Source organism: Ixodes scapularis, unplaced genomic scaffold (assembly GCF_016920785.2).
Source record: "Ixodes scapularis isolate PalLabHiFi unplaced genomic scaffold, ASM1692078v2 ptg001275l_1___fragment_3__unscaffolded, whole genome shotgun sequence".
Classification (NCBI taxonomy): Eukaryota; Metazoa; Arthropoda; class Arachnida; order Ixodida; family Ixodidae; genus Ixodes; species Ixodes scapularis.
The window spans coordinates 110,443-129,083 of NW_024610134.1; the positions used below are offsets into that span (position 1 = coordinate 110,443).

At 49.5% G+C, this 18,641-nt stretch overlaps 1 protein-coding gene across 1 annotated transcript in view; it reads right to left on the reverse strand.

The window, feature by feature from the left end:
- Nucleotides 1-7,238: 7,238 nt before the first annotated feature.
- The window catches only part of LOC8024294 (retinol dehydrogenase 12-like), a 64,719-nt gene continuing 53,316 nt past the window's right edge, over nt 7,239-18,641 (reverse strand). The window contains exon 6 of the mRNA XM_042288233.1: nt 7,239-7,586. Within this exon, the coding sequence (XP_042144167.1) occupies nt 7,401-7,586 (186 nt within the window). The 3' untranslated portion in view covers nt 7,239-7,400. The remainder of the gene's footprint in view (nt 7,587-18,641) is intronic.

The window sequence follows — 18,641 nt, forward strand, 5'->3', positions numbered from 1 at the left end:
GCTCTTCCGTTTTACCTAAGAGTTTCCCTAAGAGTTTCGAAGTGAGTGATTTCCAACTTTGTGCTTTCCATTTTTCATGTGATGGACAGAGCAGGCCTGTCTGCTGCAAAGTAATTGGATCATGCTAGGTGCACATTGCTCAAGGCTGCTTGCTTCATAGGTTGCGTGTTGTACTGGAAGACCCACAGCATGAGCTTGCTGATCTGAGCAGTTCCTTGGTTAGGAAGGTGCCTGCATAAACAAATTGCCTTTCAGGGGTCTCGCATTCTTGATATTTCCAGCACTGCATAAGAGTTCTAAATGAAGATAAAGCAGTCGTATGCCATACACTACTGCTCACCACACCCCTGGGATTTTCTTGTTCTCAGCAATTTCTGTAACATAGTCTTCAACAATGCTTGTTTTTTATAAACATTCACCCTTTTCGTGTACTTTGTTTGCAGGCTGTGGAGGGACAAGCAGCTGCAGATAGCCAGCAGTCATCTTCACTGACCACACTCGTGCTGCCCCTCATGGGGGTGCAGAATTTCCATACACAATAAAACATGCTCCCCAGGCACCATTTTGCGTCTGTCATGATTTCAGTATAGCATGGAAAAAAGGTTTTCAACACTACCTTAATCATACCCGACAAAATTGTCATACATCGAATCCAAATTTTGGGTCAGGAAATCTCGGTGCAATTGTTTATGTGCCAGGACTCGTATCTCGACTTCAGATGTCGATGTATATTTCATATACAGGGAACCAGAAATTTCACAATTAACGGTGACACGGCGGTGCAAGTTCAATCGTCCAGATACCAGCAACCACAGTTAATTCTTCACCTTTTCTTCCTCTATACTTAGAACAATATACTGTTACAGCCAGAATGCTTATGCAGTCAATGGGAAACAAGATGCCACCCATGAGGAGGCCCTCTTTTATTCTCTATTCTAATGCCTCGACGTTTCACTTATGCGGTTTGCATTTTTACAAGGTTAACCTGCCAAAAACATTGTGTTAAAAAGCTTTTTCAGAAACATCCCCTTATTTAAATCTTCAACTTCGAAACTCTAACCAAGCTTTATTAAAAAGCAAAAATCCCGACGTTTCGGAACCAACTCGGTCCCTTGATCACGGGTGACTGTTTTTGTCCCGCGGAACGGCCTGCCCAAGAACCCGAACACCCCCGGGTGTTTTCCGGATTATCCCTCTTAACCCCGAAACGTAGCTGCTGGGAAGGGTCCCCGTCGACCGGTTTATGTTGCCACGTGTGCATTGAATGTGCCACGACTCCAACAGGAGGCGCCTCCGCCAGTTTTTCTCCGTTCCGAGGATGAAGCTGTTGGCAAGGTCGATGGAGTGGTTCGTCTTCTCGACGTGTTCGGCCAGCGCGCTTCCCTCCACATTTTTCTTCGCGATGTCGTAGCGGTGGCGCCGCAGGCGCTCTGGATAGTTTTTCGTTTCCCCAACGTACGACGCGGGGCAGTCACCGCAGGGAATTTTATAAACCAGTCCCTGTGCCCTCTCCCTCGTGGGGCGATCCTTTGGCAGGGGGAGAAGGCCGCCGATGGTCGAGACTGGCTTGTGTGATACCGCTATGCCGTACTGTCGCAGTACTCGGGCGAGAACCTCGCTTGTGCCGTTGATGTAGGGTACACACACGCGGGTGGAGGGAGGGGGGGGGGGGGCGTCTTGGGTTGAAGGGGTGCGTCGAATTTTTTTGATCGTGCTTTTTACAAATCCAGCTGGGTAGCCATTCTTCTGCAGGTCTTGTTTTATCGTTTCGATCTCTTTTCGAAGGGTCGCCTCTGATGTGCAGACCGTGATCGCCCGTCTGACGAGTGCCGAAGCCACGGAAGACTTATGTGTCCTAGGGTGGCTTGAGGAAAAGTCCAGGTATCGGCCTGTGTGTGTCGGCTTCCCATACACACGGACCAGACCAGTCCAGGTGGCCGGACTTTCTCACTGCACAGACGTCTAGGAAAGGGAGACCGCCATCTTCCATTCCATTTTTAGGTGCCATACCAAAACTCCGCTTGAACTGTCTTTTAGTAAGAACCACTCGGCAGCCAAAGGGACTTACCGTGTCTTCTTGATTTGGCAAGTTACAAAGTATGACAAAACATTGCAAGCGGATACACACAAGTATATTTCGCAGATGTGACGAGAGACAAAGCTCGTAGTAGCCTCAACAGCTGCCAGGCTTCAAGTTTGAGCAGGGAGACCTTGGTAGGCAGCACATACTTGCAGAGGTGGCCACCGCTTAGATTTTGAGCAGTGCACAGCGTGTCCTCTGCTGTCAAAGCTTACACCGTCCTCGGGATCGGACTCTTGGGGCTCAAGGGAGAGGCCCCAAAATAGAGCCATACAAGCCCGCATTGTGCAGAAAGTCAAATGATGTTGCTATGCCTAGCACCTTTGCAACCACCGGAACCTGCTTTTCAGCATCCTATTCACTGCTCTACGACAGAATCCTAATCAATGCTTTTTTTAAGCTTGGCCTCAGAACAGCAGAGCATCCATTGGGGTTGCGAGGAATTGGTGTGCAAGCATGGCTTCAGGGTTTTGTCGCTGTCACCTGCACACAACAGTGAGACGGTATCTGACATGAATGTTTCATAACCTTTTCAGTTGTCCAAAAGCACATCACGACTAGATAGAAATTCTATATGCTAATGCAGCCTCTACTTGGAGATAGTAGTTGTATAGCACCCCAAAAAGGCTGAAAATGTAATAATAAAAAGTTAAAAAGAAATGGAGATATTCCACTTGTCTTGCACAATACCCAAAATTATGCCTTCAAAGCAAAGAGGTGGCAATCGAGTTTATAATCTCTTTATTTTCCTTTATATACAAAGGTGGGAGATGGGACATATAATGTCAAACGTCAAGCTGCATGGCTTGCAGCTTGACGAGGCGCTCTACCCGGTGTGGCAGAAAAGCAGCAAAAACGTTTCAGACAACACAAGCAAAGAACAAGATACTGTACCAGTTTGAACCTGCAATCGTAAAATGAAAACGTACACAACGTGCTGCAGCAGAACAATTTCCAGATGTTGAGGCCCGAGACATTTGGATGATACACATGCAATCACGAGTAAGCTTGAATCCGTGCGACTATCTCACACGACACTCATCACGGTGAACGAGGCACCCGTTTTCTACCGAGAGCTCTCGTGCAAGCGCATTGAGAAAATGTGTATTGAGCACTTACCGACAACACCGCTGTATTCGCATCGCTGAACTTCATGGTCGTCGTCTTTCCGTCTTCACTTGGAGCGCGAAGCCCACCCACCTTCAGCCCCGGGTTATCGATTATCGCCTCTGTAGCATCCAAAGAATGCGACTCGCAGCACACCGACGCACGATGACGTCTTCGTCGCAGCAAAATGTGCCGCCAGCTACGCTCAAAGAGACCACTTGCTGCTCGGCGGTCACCATATGGGGCCCCTCGCGACGCCGCCAAACCTTCCACGGCAAATGTCAGCACCAGCGAGTGTCGGGAAGTATTCCCCAATTACGTCCCTGACGAACCTTTAACGGCGAACACATAAAGACGTAGCGGTAGTCCGCTTTGGTCCGCCCCGTCCGCGATCTTGAACGTCGCCGTCTTCATTGACTTTGAAAACTTTTGCTGCCCGACTACTACAAAGTTATCTCCATCGCCAAACTCAATCGTGACGACATTTTGACGTCACCGTGAACTTCATTATTTCAACAGCATAGTTCGAACTCCATCGGAATCCGTAGGGAAAAACTCAATCGCAACGTCACATCACGTGACCAAAAGGGCAGCCAATCACCGACCGATTGAGTTAACTTCATCGTTGAGTTTGCGATCTAGCATAGACAGACTGTTTTTGTTTTAGAGTGTAGGCGCCCACTGATGCTCTGGGCGCCTCGGCCGTTTCTGCTTCATGCCAAGAGAACCAGAAGCGGCCGCGGCGCGAAGAACTACATTCGTTCTTTCGCATTCAGAACTTATAAGAAGTGCTGAGGTGTACCTCGAGCCTTTTTTATTTCTGCCAGTTCAGTTATTTCTGATTTTAATGTTATAACCTTATTATTTGTGCATACCTGTTGTAAAAGCGTAACACAATGCGTATTTAAATCATAGTCTCTCAGCTGTACGCAGAGTTTTTACTGACTCATATTGGCGTAGGCCCTTTAATGTCTAGAAATGCTATCCATGACGGTTTTTAAGTCATCCGTGCCACCTCTATTCATTGATTGATAATTAATAAGTTATCACCAAATCTTCTATCTCTTCGGAACCCATTCTGAGGCTCACCTAAAATGTCTACTGCCCATTCTTCCCTTCTCTGTTCTACTACATACATCGCTTGTCTGTACAGGACCGAAGTTACTTTTATTGGCCGGTAAGGAAATTTGTAACTCCCTTATTTTTCTTACCTTGATGTAGTAATCTCATTCTGCTTTGTTTTCAATCATTGGCTACCCCTCCCCACAATATTATTTGATTATTTGATATGTGAACCTTAGTTTTTATTTTTTGTTCCTGGTGTCCTGACTACTCTCATTCTTATGCCATCTAGCCCTCTCGATGTTCCAGCCAGTACTTCACTTTAAGCTCTGTCCCACTCCCGCCTGGTTGTCCCAGTTGTCTCGTTAGGGCCACTCCATGTCGAAGGTGACACGGCAATTCTTTCATGTGTGGGATATGTGCGAAACAATTAATTTTAATGATAAAGCCTCTGAACTCCAAAGAAAATATTTCTTTCTGAGAAAAAAAACAACAAAAAATTATAGTTTTGCTGATATCATGCTCTGAATTCCTGGAATTTGCACAAAGCTTCTGTATTAAGAAAAACATTGTTAAAAAACTTTCGCGCACCACACAAATTTAGGTAGGCGACTAATTACGTAATAAAAAAACCTATATTACACTAAAATACAAACATTGAAAGACGCAGTTTTGAGTCCAAATAGGAACTCCAAAGAAAGAGAGTTTACGAGATTTCTTTATTCGTTTAAATTAACTTGGAGTTGGGTCTTAACTACAATACTTCTTTAATTTTATAAATACTTATTCCTCTTCTCACATAGAACTATTTTTTAATTGCATGTGTAAAATCTGTAAAGCCTTGTTTGTTGCCTTCTAATTGAATGACAAACAAATCTCCAGTTTCCGCATAAACGACCTTATTGAGAGCAAAAAGGGCACCGATGCCCACGAACAGAGACATTTTGTATGCAGATGCCCCCCTGCGGTGGCGTAAATCCAATAAAAGTGTTCTCTAAGCCGGTCGTTTTGCATTTTTCAGTCTGTCCTATACATCATTCCAATATACATGTCCCAGCCCAATGCACAATATCCTCAGCCTACCAGGCGCATGTTCGCCGTTTGGCAAAGCGAACAAATCACGCGCCATACGCATGAACACTAAAAATGAAACCGACTAGGAGCTTTTTTTTTGTTTGGGAAGGTCTATATAGCAACCACCAATAGTTAGGGGAATCTTATAACCGTTCAGGAAACAAAATTGCTCCTGTGTTTCTTGTGCATGCTGTTCGTGAACGACTTTCCAATACGGAGCCTAACGTGCGACCGATCTTAGCTAACATTTGTGGGGAGAGAGAACACTGTTGGAACATCATACCTGTTGGCTACTTGTTTCAAATTGCGGGACAGTTTAGGCGGGCAGGGGCCAATACCGGACGTTTTCTTTTTTGTATCTTTCGTCTAGTGCTGCTATTCCCTTTAACCTTCTGCAACAAGGGCCCCATAACCTCTACGCTTTGCTTTCACGTGGGGTTCAGATTCAGAAAGCGTTCACTGGCTTTTTGTGGAGGGAGAGCGGGAATGAGATGGCTGGCTTACTTCGCCAAGCGTCCCAAGTCTGGGCGCTTGGCGAAGAAGACTGCGAGAAATCTGGCGGCCGTGAATGGCCGCACTGGACCTTTCCGTCAGTTCATCCTATCCGCCGGATTTCTCGCCGACTTTTTAGACAAGTGTCCAGATTAGGGCCTCTGCAAGCTTTTTGTTTTTCTCCTCTTTGAAAATAAATCAGGTGGGAGTCAGTGCCCTTTTGTTCTACATCTCCTATCTCTTCGTGCGTGTTCTGTGGGTTGTATTACCACGTCAAATCTGTATTATATTAAATTACTGCAATTACATTTTGAAAAAAGTTTTTGTTACTGCCGGCGGAAAAGAAACATCGTCGTATAATAATAATAATAATTCTTTATTTTCTGTGCCCAGAAACCACTTTTCAGTCTCCACTGGTATACGTTGCGCCATGTTGCACGAAGGATACCCCGTACATCAACTGATTATGGAAAGCAGAGTCCACAGTATCAAATAATTACCTTAATGAATAGCACATCCCAAAGAAATTAACGCAATCGTTTGGGAAATAAAAAAGAAAATTCAGAGCACTACTGAAAGCGTTATCAAATTTAAATAAAATGTGAACCCCATTGTACCATAAATAAGAAAACAACGTATGAATATTTGGCTCTTGATGATGATAGGGGATTGCGTTATGCGTTTGCTTTCATATATTCACTCATTACTGAGTCTCGTGTACCGTGTATTGTTTTGTTTCTTGTCATTTATATATTTCTATGTTATGGGGACGATGCCGATCACTTTGAGTTGACAACTTTCATCCGAATACCTTTTTTCTGCTTATTTATACGGGACCAGTGACTCGCCAGGCTCGATAGCCTTTTGTACTGGTCTCTCCTTCGTACCCTAACCGAAAGTAAATGAATAAATGCCTCACGAGCAGGCGACACAAATCGCGCAAATTCGATCTGAATTACCATATTTTCAACGTGCGGTCTTGTAGTAACTTCCGCTTCATTTATTTGCTAAATACCGCTTCTTAGCATTCGCACGGCCTTAGTTAAATTTTCTACCTAAAGCGGAAACACCAGACGACAGTTTCAGACTCTCTGTACCTCTGCGCTCTCTTAATTTCCGAGCAATATATTTAAGTTTTTAACTTACTTCTCGTTCTACGCCATGTCAGAGAATGCATGAATATTGTGTAATCCCGACACCAGCAGAAAAAAAAAAGATTCGGACGAGGTACTCTAAATTAGTCATTCGGCGAAAACTTGGGCAAAATCGATCGGCGACCGCCGCGATTGGCCATTGACATTGACGCTGGCCAATCGCGCACGTCGGCAATTGCGTCAACTTTCTTTCCTAGTGTTCCACTTAGAGCCCCTGGGAGTGTATTGTGTTAAAACCAAGAAAATTTTATTTGATGTCACAAACGAAGGTCGCTCGAGCATAATTTTATCCGTTTCAACTACCTGAACCCGTACAGAGCTGGTTCGAAAACATATCAAATCCCAGCAATGCTGAATCTTGTATGCCGTGAGGTGTCGGAGGCGGCATGGAAGACCCGATCACAGGCGCACTTTTCCGTGAACTGTCGCAGTCACGCAGGCTCTTTGACGTTCGTCATTTTCAGCGATTCTTCCCATAGTCGCTTCGCCTTCATTCGGTTGGTGGCCCATGGAACGGCGGAACACTCCTTGCAGTCGGCGAAATACTTACCATTCACCGACCTTACGTCTTCTGAGACAGCCAGGTAAACTACCGTTTGAGATCCCTCCCGAAGGCTCTGTAAAAAATAAGACTATATTACCGCGCGCGCAGCTGACCAAGCAGGCAGCGCGCGCGTGGCCTAATTGTTATCGCGCCTGCCTCCCACGCGAAAAGTCAGGGTTCGGTTCCTGGGAACGCCGCGTCTTTTGTTAATCCTGTAATTTAGTTTTCTGTTAGATTCGAGAATAATGTTGGGCGTATTGGAGGTCCGAACGTTCTACGCGTCGAACATTCTACGCCGATTATTCCAGAAGCTCACGCATGTACGTACATAAGGGGCGCCGCGTGGCGAACCGGACTGACCGCCGAATTCAGAAACCTCGCGCGACGGCGGATCCGTCCTCGCGATTGGCCAGCGCCGGCCCTCGCGCCTTCCTCGAGGAAAAGGAGGGGCCCTTCAGTTTGAGTGTAGTTTGAGTGAGGTTTCTGGAATTCGGCGGTGAGTCTCGCCTTCGTGTTCGATCCTGCTGTTTCGCCGCTATCGACGCCTGCGACGCTATCCATTTTCTGCTCTGTTATTTGGGCACAAGCTCGCCTCATTAAACATTCAGTTTCTTTAGTTATTCTTCGCCTTATCATTTATTATTCGTGACATTCTGGTGGAGGTGCTGGGTACACTCTAAGAAAAAAGTTGGCCTCAAGGGACTAATGGCAGCATTTGGTCCTCTGAACTTCCAGTTGCTCCCCGTAAGGACCATCTGGTTCAAGCTAGGTACCGCGCGAAAAAGCTGGGGACTAACAGCGCTCGACTGGGACTAACCGATAAGCGTGCTCGAGCAAAAGCAGCCATTAGTCCCCCTCAGACAGGGTGCATCTGTAGCATTTAGTCCCCGAAGGCAAACGGAATGTTCTCCAGGAGGACGGATGATACTTCGCTCGTCTTGGGGATCGGCGAGACTCTGCCCAGCACGGCTGAAAGTGTTGACAAAACTCGGACGAAACTGGCGAATTTGTTCAATGTGCCACGTAGGTTTAGACATTACATGGTAGAGCTTCGCGCGTTGTTCGAAAGCGAGTTAACGAAAGTGTTGACTATCTCGTCAAAAATGATCTTTTGACATTTCACAAGTCCCATTCACGTAATTTGCCTTCGCACAAAAAAATGAGCATTAATCCAAATGCAACACCTCCGAATACTAGCACTTTTTTTTCTTAAATGAAACTTAAGAGTTTGTAGAAGACGCGCTTTCAACACCGGAGTCTCGCAGTCAGAATAAATGGCCACTTCACTCGGTAAAACTGAGTTACTGAGAACAGGTCGAGCCTCGTCTCTGCGTCTCCCCGTAGCCAACCTTTCTTGGTAGTCCAATGTCGAACTCAATATCCGCACTGACACACTTGATGCACGGCACGTTCCACTTAAACAGCACATTCGGGGGCAGTATCGAGACGCCTTCATGCCATCGTCGTCGATGTTTCAGATAACATTCCAGATGAACAACGGAGAACGAACAGCGAACGGACGTCACTCATGGCAACACCCTGCTAAAACAAAACAAATGAGAACAAAAAAAAGGCCCCCGAGAAAACTGAAAAGAGAAAGAGAGAGAAAAAAATACAAAAAAACAACAAAAAAAAGCGTGCTTGCTTGTACGTCACTTGACCGGCGTGTTGAAAATGGTGACCTTCGACCTTCTCCCGTCCTTCGGGCATTGGTGTCAACTTGTGTCGTGTGTAGCAACAGGGAGAAAAAGATTTTCGGGGAAAAAATATTTTCGGGGAAAAGATATTTCCCTTTGGGGAAAAGAAATTTCCCAGAGAAGGTCCGTCGGAAAAACGGGAAGGGGTCTTTGTTTGAAAAGAACCAGCTTTTAGTATAGCCTTCGTCAGGACTTAGAAGCTGGTCGTCTCCGATCATTGCGGAATCCGGTTATGATTCGCGGTGCTGCAACACTGCACTTGATCTGTTCTGAAGTCATAAGGCAAGGGAACTTGATTAAGGTATGTCAAAGTACTTCTGTTTATGGTATATTCATTAACTGCGGCGTCAGAAAGTGTTTTATTTTGAGCGCGTTCTGTAGCTTCCAAAGCACGCGCCATGCTCTATTCTTTTTGGCCCCATGGTTGCTTATTTTGTTACGCCGCACAGAGACCTGATATTCAATCGTATCGAACAAAACGCCAGTTCTACCGATCGCTTATTTTTTGTGTTTTGCAGACCCTGGCAGGGATCGCTTTACCGTAAAAGCCTCTTTACACTACTTTACACATGCAGCTGAGAGCTACAAGCATAGCGCTGACCTAGCGCTAAACGCGTGCTGACGGGAGCTTTCACCAGCTGTTTATCGCATCGTCAAAAGTGTTGCTCATGGCAGACGAAAAGCAGCTGACGACACGTGAGCAGCGCTACTTCAGCGCTTCGCTGCGTGTGACAACCGGCCTTAATGGAGACATTCATTCGATTGTGCAGACTTTCGCGTTGATGGCGGGAGATCGTTCCGTCCCTTTGAAGCATAGTTTGAGCACGCACACGCTGGGTCTGTAATTCGTAGCGAACGGTCTACTAAAAATATAATATTGCGCTGGTCTGCTGTCTACAGATCGCATGTTAGATGTGAACCATTGTAGCACTTTTGTAGCCTATTTTTTTATTTTAATATGTGTGTGTTGTATCTCATACTTTTGCTGAGCGATCGGGTATTTCACGCTGCCCCTGTTGCTAATAATCCAAATTCCTCGCAAACAGGCAAGAAGCTGCAGCTGCCCCAATAAACGGTGCTTGGACCACGACCGGTTTGGACAGCCATCACAGTGTTCAAGCCATCATCGACGCAAGTGCACTCTCCGGAATCTGGCCTTATCGTGGAGTCTACCGCTCAGGAACTTTAACTTCAGTCATCCTTGAATGCGATGTGTATTTACGAGGCAGTAAAGCTCCGTTTAACTTGGAATGCACGATTTCGTTTTGGAGATTTGTGGCTCGGGAAAAAATGCAAAGGATAAACCTTTAGACCCAGGGGTCTAAATCCGACGGCGCAACGTTTAGACCCTGGGGTTCAAGTGCAAGGGCCTAACAGTTGGACCTCGGGGTTCATTTGAAACGGTGTAACAGTTAGTCCTTGGAGTCCAAGTGCAAGGGCCTAACAGACAGTCCTCGGGGTTCAATTGAAACGGTGTAACAGTTGGTAAAAGGAGACCAGGTGCAAGGGCCTAACAGTTGGTCCTCGAGGTGCAATTGAAACGGTGTAACAGTTGGGCCTAACGGTGTTAGTGCGAGAGACTAATGGTAGGGGCCCAACTGTTACTCCCCTTCCCGTTAGTCCCCGAGGGGACTAATGGTTGTGGCAACGCACTTACTCCCTTCGGGGACTAAGTCGCGTTCCCATTTTTCTTAGAGTGTACCGCATGCCCGTGCAGCCGTACCCTCCGGGGTCCCGCTGCGCAACTCCGAATCCAAGTCCCCAAGAACCCAACGAAGACCAGGCCGGTACCCAATCAAGTCGCCGGAACCTTGGCCAACCCCCGGAACTAGGACCGTTGCCACCCAAGACCAAGCAAACAAGGAGGACCACGATGGGAAACCAGTCGGAGACCCCGGCCGCTTCTGCCGTGGTATATCTGCCCGTCGCACCCCGGACTCCGACGCCTTTCCACGGGGAGATCCACGAGGATGTTGAGGACTGGCTACAACATTACGAACGAGTGGCCCGCCATAACCGATGGACACCGGAGCAGTGCCTTCAGAATGTTTTCTCGCTCTGGAAGGCACGGCACGCACCTGGTTCGAGAACCACGAAGCGTCGATTTCGTCGTGGGAAGAATTCCAGGCCGAGCTGCGACGCACCTTTGCCAACCAGCACCGACGACAGCGTGCCGAAGAACTCCTGCGAGCGAGAACCCAAAGGCCGACCGAAAGCGTCACGAGCTTCGTCGAAGACGTTCTCCATATGATGAATCGCGCCGACCCAAACGCTCCCGAAGAGAAAAAGCTCCGGCTCTTGATGCGCGGCGTGAAGGAAAACATTTTCGGAGGCCATGTTCAGAGCCCGCCTACCACCGTCGAAGGTTTCATCACAGAGGCCACCAACATCGAACGTGCCCTTCAAGCACGCGCCGCCCACTACCACCGAGTTCCCGGCGTCGCTGACTTTTCGTCTTCCGGCTGCGACCCCACGGACATCCGCGAGATAATCCGGGACGTCGTGCGGGAGGAAATCAGGAAGCTGCTACCTGCTGCCACAACCCGGCTACGCCCTCAGTCGCTGATATTGTCCGGGAAGAACTTGAGCAGGCGCTGCAGCCAGAAGTTCTCGCCAGCGCCGCTCCTGAACCACCGAAGCTGAGCTACGCCGCAGCTACCCGACGACCACCGCCCCCTGCTCACCCGTATACGGCGCCACCTCGACGTGAACCTCTAGCGCCGCAGTATTCACGACGCCATGAAGATCGGGCGTACGTCCGCCCAGAACAAGCTGCTCCACGAAAGACCGACGTGTGGAGGACGGCCGATCGACGCCCGTTGTGTTACCACTGCGGTGAAGCCGGCCACATTTGCCGTCGATGCCCCTACCGACAACTGGGGCTTCGCGGTTTCCACCCAAACGACCCGCGCCCAAGGTACGACCAACTCGTGACATCGAGTAGTACCTCCGACGTTCGCCATCTTCAACGCCGCTCCGGCGTGAGCCCCGCTCACCGTCGCCCAGAGGTTCAGCGTCTCCAGCGCCACGACCCCGCCGAGAGAGCCTGTCGCCCTTGCGTTGCCGGGAAAACTAGGTGCGGCAACGCCTGGAGGTGGCGTTGCCGAAGACGACCGAAGTAAAGAGCCTCCAAGAACGCCGGAGCGCTCCCATTCTCTCGACGCTACGCATCACAACGACGTCCCTGCATCGGTGTCCAACAACCTAAACATCCTTATCGACGGCCACGACGCGTCGGCACTCGTGGACAATGGAGCAGACTACTCAGTCTTGAGTGGAAGGCTCTCTCGCCGCCTGTGAAAAGTGACAATGCCGTGGGAAGGCCCTCAAATACGAACCGCCGGTGGGCACCTCATCACACCAGTCGGGCGATGCACTGCTCGCGTCGAGATCCACGGTGAGACGTGCCCTGTGAAGTTCGTCGTTCTGCAGGACTGTTCGAGGGACGTTATCCTCGGAATGGACTTCCTCTGCGAGTACGGCGCCGTCATCGTCCTCAGAGCAAACCAGCTAACTCTGCGAAAACCTGTTTCACCGTCGGAGGAACCCAAAGCGACTTCATCCGCGGTCCGAGTCCTCGCAAGTCACGTAAACTTACCACCGCGCTCGAGTGTTTTCGTACCTGTCGGGATCACCGAAGCCTTCTGCGGCGAAGTTCTGCTCGAGGGGAGCCTCCAGTTGCTTCTAGGAAGAGGGATAGGCGTCGCAAGAGGGGTAACCGAACTTCAGGATGGCCGCACTGTGGTCCTCATGACGAACTTCCGAAACGAAGCGCAACACCTCACGAAAGGGGCAGCCGTTGGCCACGTCAAGGATCTCCGAAACTCCGCTGAAATCGCCGCCATTGCTGACGAATCCTGGCCACCTCAGCAAGACAGTACGTCGCCAGCGCAGCTCGACATTGGACCTAAGCGTCCGGGCCCGAAGCGACGTCAGCTGATTACCTCCTCGCCGAATACCGCGACTGCTTTGCGACGTCGTCGAAGGTGCGCCAAACCGCCGTTGCGAAGCACCGCATCGCTACCGAGGACGACGCCCGCCCTGTGCATCGATCTCCATACATAGTCTCCGTCAAAGAAAGGCAGATGATCCAGGAGCAAGATCAAGAGACGGTGAACGACGACATAATTCAACCCTCAAGCAGTCCTTGGGTCTCCCCAGTCGTACTGGTTAAGAAGAAAGACGGGGCGCTTAGTTTCTGCGTGGACTACCGGCAGCTGAACGCAGTGACGAAGAAAGACGTCTATCCACTCCCCCGCATCGACGACACGTTAGACCGGCTGCGCCATTCTCGATACTTTTCATTGATGGACCGGAAGAGCGGCTACTGGCAGTTCGAAGTCGACGAACGGGACTGAGAGAAGACAGCCTTCGTCACACCGGATGGGCTGTACGAGTTTAAGGTGATGCCCTTCGGACTATGCACGGCGCCAGCAACTTTCCAGCGTGTCATGGACACCGTACTGGCAGGACTGAAGTGGCAGAGCTGTCTGGTCTACCTCGATGACGTCGTGCTGTTTTCCAGCGACTTCGACGAGCACTTGCGACGACTCCGAGCTGTTCTTCAAGCCATACGGACCGCTGGACTCACCCTCAAGCCGTCAAAGTGTCGGTTCACCTATGACGAACTGAAGTTCCTAAGTCACGTGGTTAGTAACGAAGGCATTTGTCCAGACCCAGAGAAGACTCGCGCCGTCGCAGCATTTCCAGCGCCAAGAGACAAGAAGGCCGTGCGAAGGTTCCTTGGGCTATGTGAATACTATCGGCGCTTCGTTCGAGATTTCGCAAGGATTTCCGCACCGCTCACAAACCTCACGAAGGACGCCGAGAAGTTCGAATGGGCCGAGGAGCAGCAGCAGGCATTAGACGAGCTGAAGCGACGACTGCAGGCGCCTCCTGTTCTTGGACATTTTGACCAGGATGCGGAAACCCAGATTCACACGGACGCAAGTAAGGCAGGACTTGGCGCGGTACTGGTTCAAGTACAAGAAGGCACCAAGCGAGTCATAACCTACGCAAGTCGGACATTGTCGAAAGCGGAGCGAAATTACCCCACGACTGAAAAAGAATGCCTTGCGGTCGTCTGGGCGATCACGAAGTTTCGTCCGTACTTATACGGAAGCCCGTTCCGCGTAGCCACGCACCATCATTCGCTCTGCTGGCTTGCGAACATCAAGGACCCGTCAGGACGCCTTGCGCGATGGAGTCTCCGACTACAAGAGTTCAACATGACCGTAGTCTACAAGTAAGGGCGCAAGCAGAGTGACGCCGTCTACCTGTCCAAAGCTCCCGTCGAAACACCTTCCGACAGCATCGACGACGATTACGGCGAGTGTTTCCTGGGCGCAGTGCATACCGACGACATTGCCCGACGTCAACGAGACGATCCTGAGCTCCGCGCACTAATAGAGCACCTGGAAGGTCGTGGGAGTGCCATACAACGTGTTTCTTCACGAGACCTGCCCACCTTCGCCATTAGGCAAGGAGTTCTCTGCAAAGAGATCTTCGGCACCAACAACTCGACGTGGCTGCTGGTAATCCCGACCGACCTTCGAGAGGAGATCTTCCAAGCCTGCCACGACGAACCGACGTCCAGAAACCTTGGTTACAGCCGGACACTGGCCCGTATTCGTGAAAAGTATTATTGGCCCAAGCTCCCCAAAACCGTCCACCTATACCCACGATCATGCCATGAATGCCAGCGATGAAAGAAACCTCCAACGAGGCCGGCTGGACTGTTGCAGTCAATTCCTCCGCCCACGGCACCCTTCCAGCAGACGGGAATGGATCTACTTGGCCTTTTCCGCCGTCGACGCCGGGAAATCGCTGGATCATCGCCGACACAGATTATCTCACGCGGTACGCCGAAACAAAAGCCCTTCCTTCCGGAACTGCTGTGGAAGTTGCCAAGTTTTTTATTGAATCGATCGTCCTCCGGCACGGCGCTCCCGAAGTCCCGATCTCAGACCGTGGATCCTCGTTCACGGCCCAGCTAACACAAGAAGTCCTTCGTCTCAGCCACACCAGCCATCGTCGCCCTATGGCGTACCACCCTCAGACCAACGGGCTGACGGAGAGACTTAACAAGACCATCGCCGACATGATTTCCATGTACGCCGACTTGGAGCACAAGACATGGGACGAGGTGTTGCCGTACCTCACCTTTGCCTACAATACGACCGTGCAAGAAACCACCGGGGTTACACCCTTTCAACTGGTTCATGGTCGCAAAGAGACGAAAATGCTGAACACAATGTTACCCCACGAACCGGCTGTCGACGGAAGCGACGACGCCCAGGTGGTTGCCCAACGGGCAGAAGACGTCCGTCAGCTCGCCAAACTCCGGATACAAGCCCAACAACGTATCGACACTGGCCGCTACAACCTTCGTCGCCGGGACGTCCACTTCCAGCCCGGAGACAGGGTGTGGGTGTGGACACCGATCCGCCGCCGTGGTCTCAGCGAGGAACTCCTGAAGCGCTACTTTGGACCCTACAAAATGCTTCGTCGACTCGGGGATCTGAACTACGAGGTGATGCCCGACGGAACACGGACTTCATCACGCCGCCCTCCACGACCAGAAGTCGTCCACGTCGTGCGCATGAAGCCGTACTACGCTCGATAGGACAGTGGACCTTACGTATTCCAAATGACTCTTTAGTTTACCGTTCTTTTCGTTTGCTTTGTTTTGTTTTGTGCTGCATCGGGGCGATGCACTTTTTAAAGGGGGGAGTAATGCCGCGCTCGCAGCTGACCAAGTAGGCAGCGCGCACGTGGCCTAATGGTTTTCGCGCTTGCCTCCCACGCGAAAAGCCAGGGTTCGGTTCCTGGGAGCGCCGCATCTTTTGTTATTCCTGCAATTTAGTTTTCTGGTAGATTCGAGAATAATGTTGGGCGTATTCGAGGTCCGAATGTTTACGCGTCGAACATTCTACGCCGATTATTCCAGAAGCTCACGCATAAGGGGCGCCGCGTGGCGAACCGGACTGAGTCTCGCCTTAGCGTTCGATCCCTGTTTCGCCGCCAGCGACGCCTGCGACGCTATCCTTTTTCTGTTCTGTTATTTGGGCATAAGTTCGCCTCATTAAACATTTAGTTTCTTTAGTTATTCTTCGCCTCATCATTTATCATTCGTGACAATATGAACTTTGACGGAGTGATAAGCCCTCTATGATATCTGACAGAACAACAACGGCACGACTCGTCCTGCCATATAGCCTCCTTTATACTCACAAAGCCTGGCAGTTCGACGACGGAGCAAAAGTGCAGATTTGAAGCGGGAGGATCTGGTAGCACAGAGCATCAAAGAGCCATTTCTCGGGGAACCTGGACGTCAGCGCACAGCTTTTGCAGCGGTGAGGACCGAAACACGTTTGTTCGCTCGGGAGAACTGTGTTCCGGCGTCTCGCCGCAGCGGGGCGCCACTCACGTGTTTTTCCTCTCCTCCGTTTTCTGCCGCTCTATATTTTCCAATTTTGTGGCCGCTTGTCGTGGCGTTGTCTGCCGCTCTCTCTTTCCCATTTTGGTGGCTGCTTGTCGTGGCGATCTGCCAGCCTCTGTCAGTACATAGGAGGCAATGGTCTTCCGAATACCCGGCCTCAAGCAAGCGCGCCATGCCTTCCGCCGTTATTTGACGGCGCGCGAGCTCGATGTGCACGAGATAGTGAAGCGTTGTCGAAGGTAGAAATCTCGCTCTGCAGGCGGAATAACTGAAGGTTCTCCCTGCCGTTAACACAATCTGACGCTGCCTGATTGGCGGCCTCAGCTCAAAGCTTCGGCTGCGTCTGTATTTAAGGTGAGGCGAGGTATCGTGAGAGCGAAGAATACCAGGGTCCGTTTGCTCGAAGCACTAACCGCGGCTAAAGTTAGCCGCAGTACCTAGGAGAGGGATTTTGAAATCACGTGACGTTTCTCGAGAAGTAAGCTGCACGATTCTCATAGCTACCTAATCAACGGGACTGTTTTATGTACTGTGTTTGAGTATGTATACCTAGGAGTGCTATTTGCGGATTCCCTAAAATGGAACGACCATACAGAACGTACAACCGGAAAGGCTAGTAAAATGTTTTATTCTATCCGTCAAAATTTCAGATCCACGTCGCGAAACGTTAAAGAAACACTTTATTTTTCTTTCGTAAGAACCATCCTTGATTACGCGTGCATTGTGTGGGAGCCTTATCACGGCTTCCCTATCAATAAACTAGAAAAAATTCAAAATCAGGCCTCGCGTTTTGTACTGAACAACTATGACCCTTATGCTAGTGTTACAGATATGAAAGCCATGCTGGGATGGGAAACACTCGAATGTAGACGAAAAAAACTAAGCCTAAAATTTTTCCACCGTGTCTTTCACAACAAAACAGGAATTGATAAAGCCACTTATCTTATGGAGCCATCCTACGTTTCTTCCCGTTGTGATTATTCTAAAAAGGTTGCTGTTCCCACTTACAGGACTGACAGTTTTGCGAATTCATTTTTTGTCAAAACCGCGAGAGAGTGGTACGACCTCCCGGAAGATATTGTGTCCATTGATGATAATGACGTTTTCTTTTTCCACTTGTTATAATGTTTTCTAAAACCCCCCTACAATATTGCCCACAGGGCGATGTAGGTACAATGTAAATAAATAAATAAATAACCGAACAAGCACAGGACTACACACAGACAATTGTGACGAACAACTGGCTCGATCTTTGCGATAATCTAAACAACCTTTCCACGCAGCAAGGATATGGAACATACTCCGCACGCTCCTCGGACAGGCTAAACCCAAACACTCTCTAACCAAAATACATCATACAGCTCCGAACCGGAAACACTAAAGAACAAATAGGGCCAGCACTGATCAACCAGTTCTATCCTAGCATTGCATCTAAAGACGCTACCAATACAGAAGACCAAACACCTAGGGAAACGGACAAAGCAGAAGGAATAGGCTCGCCTTTTACATTGAACGAGCTCACCAGAACCCTCGCTAACATCAAACGAAACTCTGCCCTAGGAGAAGACGGTGTAAGCTACCGAATGCTCCGTAACCTTCCGGACAACCAACTTGAACACTTACTAAAAATCATCAACGCCGCTTGGGAAACTTAAAAAATTCCCCAAGAATGGAAAATAGCCACAATTGTACCAATCCCCAAACCAGGTAAATCGCCCGACCGAATCTCCAATCTCAGGCCTATCTCATTAACATCATGTATAAGCAAAGGTTGGTCCTTGAAAGACTGCTTTGGCACATCGACAAGAACGAATGTTTGCCTCGCACGATGGTAGGATTCAGATCCCACGTCAACACACAGGAAGTCATGCTCCGCATTAAAGAGGACATATATGACCCTGAAAGCACCACCCAGATGCGGACTATCGTGTGACTTGACATCAAAGGGGCCTTTGATAACGTCACTCACGAAGCAATAACCCAAAAGCCA